Here is a 5047-nt window from a genome sequence, read left to right as displayed (position 1 = left end):
TTATGATGCACCCGAATAAGGCACCGGGGCTGGATGGCATGACCGCTCTGTTTTTCCAGAAGGCATGGGGGATTATCAAGGCCGATTTGGTTTCTATGGTGAATCGGTTTTTTGAGGAGGGGGTTTTTGATAAGGGTTTAAATCGAACACATATTTGTCTTATCCCCAAGGTGACTAGAACAACTCGTATGGCGGAGTTGCGTCCTATTAGCCTATGTAATGTGGGGTATAAGATTATCTCTAAGATTTTGTGTCAACGGTTAAAAACGGTGTTACCAGGACTTATTTCGGAAACACAATCAGCTTTTGTTCTAGGACGTCTAATTTCTTATAACATTCTGATTGCGCAGGAGATGTTTCATGGCCTTAGAACAAATCTGTCATGTAAAGGAAAATTTATGGCTATAAAAACGGATATAAGCAAGGCGTATGATAGGGTCGAGTGGGGTTTTATTGAGGCTTTGCTCAGGAAGATGGGTTTTGCGGACAAATGGATATCTTGGATCTTGTTTTGCGTTCCTTTGGTTGAATATAAAGTTCTGCTGAATGGTTAACCTAATGGTTTGATAGTCCCAGAAAGAGGGTTGAGGCAGGGAGATCCGCTATCTCCCTATTTGTTTATTCTTTGTACGGAGGTGTTAATTGCGAATATTCATAAGGCTGAGCGGGATAAGCGGATAACAGGGATCAAGGTCGCGAATAAATGTCCGTCGATTACGCATTTGTTGTTTTCGGATGATAGTCTATTCTTTTGCATGGCAGATAAGGATCAGTGTGGTGTTATCTTGGACATCTTAAAGAGTTATGAGGCGGTGTCGGGACAACAAATAAATTTGACAAGTCTTCGGTGCAGTTTGGGCACAAAAACGATGAAGGGGTGAAGAGTGAGGTGCAACAGGTTCTTGGAATAACAAACCTGGGAGGGATGGGTTCTTACCTAGGGTTACCTGAGAGTTTAGCAGGGACAAAGACAAAAGTTTTCTCCTTTGGCTGGATAGACTTCAGAGTCGCACAAATGGTTGGACAGCAAAACAGCTTTCCCGAGGAGGGAAAGAAGTGATGATAAAGTCTGTCGCTACTGCGGTACCGACTTTTGTTATGTCGTGATTTTGGTTGCCAAAAACGGTCACGTTCAAACTCACGAGTGCAGTGGCAAAGTTTTGGTGGAGCTCAGGCCAATCGGGGGGGGGGGATACATTGGTTAGCCTGGGAGAAGTTATATGGTAGTAAACAATTGGGTGGATTGGGTTTTAGAAATGTTGATGATTTTAATTCAGCATTGTTGGCTAAACAATTGTGGCGCCTGATAGAGGCACTAGAGTCTCTTTTTGCTCGGGTTTTCAAGGCCAGGTATTACCGGAATTCGAATTCTATGAATTCGATACGAACATACTCTCCATCTTATGGGTGGCGGAGTATAGTTTCAGCTAGATCTTTGGTACACAAAGAGCTTATGATACGGGTTGGTTATGGAGAATCCATTTCTATATGGAATGATCCATGGATACCGGCTCAATCCCCAAGACCAACTTTATGCAAGGGACCTTTTAACGATCATTCTTTAAAAATTTCTCATTTAATCAATCGCCAGACAATTCTTGGCGTATGCATGTGCTCCATGAGCACTTTGTTCAGGACGATGTTACATTGATAATGGAATTACCACTGGGTAACTCTCAGTTGGAAGACTCACTTACGAAGACCGGGAAATATACTGTAAAATCAGGGTATGATATGGAACACTTAGCGAAACACCAGACTTCCCAGGTAATTCAGTATGGGCCTGATATTACTCCTCTTCTTACGGGGGTCTGGAGGGTGTCATGTCCTCCAAAAATTCGGCATTTTATGTGGCAGATTTTATCAGGGTGTCTTTCAGTCACCTCGAATTTGAGACGGCGAGGTATTGATTGTGATTCTGGCTGTGCAAGATGCAGGGACGATGAGGAAACAATCAACCATGCTATTTTCCGGTGTCCACCAGCACGTCAGGCTTGGGCTCTAGCTCAAGTGCCTACCGGATCGGTATCATTCCCCACAGATTCTATGTATGCCAATGTGGATCACTTTCTGGGTTCTTCAAATCCGGGTTCTCAGATAGCAGCTTTTCCTTGGATTATGTGGTATATATGGAAGGCGAGGAATGCTAGAGTTTTTGAGAATCAAATGGAAAAACCGGACGATATCGTTAGGGTAGCGTTAGGAGAGGCGTCTACGTGGTTACAAGCACAAACCAAGGTTGTGGGTGAGGATTCTTTCACCATTCTGAGTGCCTTTGGAGCGTCGGTGTCGGGGCGCATAGGACACCTTCCTGGTGTGTTTCCCGGGTATGTAGATGGTTCGTGGAAAGCAGGTGATGCATTTGCAGGTGCAGGGTGGACGTGTTCGTCCAGTTTGCATGCAGTGACAACGAGGGGTGCCGCCAATTTCCGAAGAAGTCTTTCCCCATTACATGCTGAAGTCGAAGTCTTTCTATGGGCGATGCAGTGTATGATTGGACATGATTATCGGGATGTGGCTTTTTATACAGATTGTTCAGACTTGGTGAGGATGGTGTCTTCTCCTCAAGACTGGTCGGCCTTCAAGACCTACCTCGAAGATATCAAGACAGACACGGAAGAGTTTTCATCCTTTTCCTTGTCTCTAATTTAAAGAACTGAAAATATAAGTGCAGATTCACTGGCACGCCAAACGCGTACGTATCTGTCTCATGCTTTGTTTGTAGATTCTTTTCCTTCCGATTGGCTCATATGAGTTGATCCTTTTGTTGACCAAAAAAAAACTGATTTAGAAAAACAAAATTATTTATTTTAGGTATTATAAGATGGAAAAAACCTTAAATGATTCCAAAAACAAACTAAATTAGGTTTTCACCCGCGGTACACCGTGAGACTAAATTATAAATTATTGCATTTTAAAGAATAATTTTTAAGATATTTAGTTTTCAAATTCTCAATTAATTAACTGTTCTCTAATTAATTAATAATTTTGTTTAAAATGTTTTTTCCTCTTCTTACGTTTTATACAATTTAGAACCTAATTACATTATATATAGAATATAAAATTTTAAAACACTTACTTTTGTTTTCTATAATTAAACAGAGGTATATGTCTATATGGTATGTTGGTGCATATTTATGTGTAAACAATTTTTATTTTATTTTTTGGAATATTAAGAAGTATGTGTAATATTTTGTAGTTCATATACTAAATAATTTATAATTTAACTTTCCAAACAATAACTATAAATCTATAGTATATGAAATAAACTAATAGTTTTAGTGTTAGTTATATAGTCCAAACCCGTCATGCTAGGTGGATCACGCAACATGTTTAAAGATTTTTAATCTTCAAAAACTCATCTAAAAGTTACTTTTTATCAAACCAAATTTTCAAATTTTTATCAAGTAAAGAAAAATACTTAGGTTCACGGGTTTACTTCTAGAGTAAACTTCTTCATTCACCTCCATATAAAATAAGGAAATAAAATCTGTATACATTTGCAATTATGTTTGTTACCTTTTAAAACACTTAGTTTCTATAAAAAAAATCGAATATAAGTAAAGTTAATTTGTTTATTAAATTAATTATTTAATGCTAATGGTATTCCTGTAAATAAGTGTCAACTTCATGATTTATTTTATAAATGTCTCCCAAAATGTATATATATACTGCTAAAAAGAGTAATTTAAGCTAGAAACTAAAGGAAAACTTAAGTGGTTGCTCCATTTGTGTCGAATGATATTATTAGACTAGGTAACAACCCACACTATGTGCGGGATAAATTGATTTAAAGAAAATTATTATAAATAAAATTATTATCCTAGAACTAATATTTGTTTGTGTCAAACATAATATGTAGCTAAAGTTTTTTATCAATTTATTCAAATCTGAATTTTTTTTTTAAAAATATATTTCACCCGTGAAATCTTTGAATGTATAAGAGGTTTTATGATAGAGAAAATATTGATAAAATGTTACTATTTATTGCAAAATGTCTTTTGTGTTTGTGTTGTTTAAAAATCAAATTCATATCTCTTATGTTTTATTTTGTAATCATAACAATTTTGCATGTTTCTTATGTCACCATAATAACATACACTAAATTACTCGGTAGTTTAATTCAAAAAAAATTATTATTTGTCAGTAACAATTGGATTCTAAACTAAATTTTATGAAGATAATCTAATTTATTGATTTAATATATTTTATTAGGCTATTTTAATATTTTGAGTTAGTCGATTTGTTAATATGACAGATTATTACCAAAAAACCATGAAAAATTAATGAAATTCCAAAATCAACTTATTTGTGTAAGAATACATTTTATCCGTGATATATGTGAACGTGGTAAAAACAACATTTATAAAATGTTACAATTTATGGCAATTTATATTTTTTGTGTGCTTTAAAAACCAAATTTATATCTATGGTTGATTGATTAACTATAACAATTTTGTATAATCTAATAATCACTCATTTTAAATATATTATAATTTTTTTTGAATACTAAGTTTATTTCTAATGATAAGGGTTATTGTCTCATTTCTTTTTAATAGCACATAGATTAATGTACAATTAGAACGTATATTTCTATTCGGTTATCAATATTTCCACTTTTAATAAAAAAATCACACTAAATACTGAGATTAATTAGTTTCCATACTTAGATATATATAAATAATCACATTTCATGAGATCCCCTAATTTGTTGTCATTTTTATATTTATTTATAAATATATATAAATCTATATTTATTGGGAATAAGTTTCTTTTAATGAGTTGGAAATAATTCAGGAGTACTATACTTCTTTTTATAATCAATTATAATAACAATTGAAAAATTGTTATTTAAATTATTATGGTAATAATACTAACATAAAAAATAACACTCATTAAACTAATAGACTGCAGATAGTACATGTTATTTTACAATTCATATGTTTTGATAGCAATACTAATAAAAAGAAATTTCAAATCTTACATGGATTTACGATAATCGAACGAACATAAGTTTTTTTTTTTTTTTTTTTGACAAATCTAACGA

The 5047-nt window shown here is 34.1% G+C and overlaps 1 protein-coding gene across 1 annotated transcript; it reads left to right on the top strand.

Moving 5' to 3' along the window:
* The first annotated feature begins 1653 nt into the window (after positions 1-1653).
* On the top strand, positions 1654-2652 carry LOC147950303 (uncharacterized). Its single transcript, XM_087512821.1, has one exon. The coding sequence runs from the start codon at positions 1654-1656 to the stop codon at positions 2650-2652; it is 999 nt and encodes a 332-aa protein (XP_087368947.1).
* The last annotated feature ends 2395 nt before the right edge of the window (positions 2653-5047 follow it).

The sequence above is a fragment of the Camelina sativa genome, chromosome 1 (assembly GCF_030686135.1).
Source record: "Camelina sativa cultivar CO46 ecotype springtype chromosome 1, ASM3068613v1".
Taxonomy (NCBI): domain Eukaryota; kingdom Viridiplantae; phylum Streptophyta; class Magnoliopsida; order Brassicales; family Brassicaceae; genus Camelina; species Camelina sativa.
This window is presented reverse-complemented; position numbering and strand designations above follow the sequence as displayed.

Excerpts from the sequence above, each read along its gene's own strand:
- LOC147950303 (XM_087512821.1), top strand. The coding sequence starts at position 1,654 with ATGGAATTACCACTGGGTAACTCTCAGTTGGAAGACTCACTTACGAAG.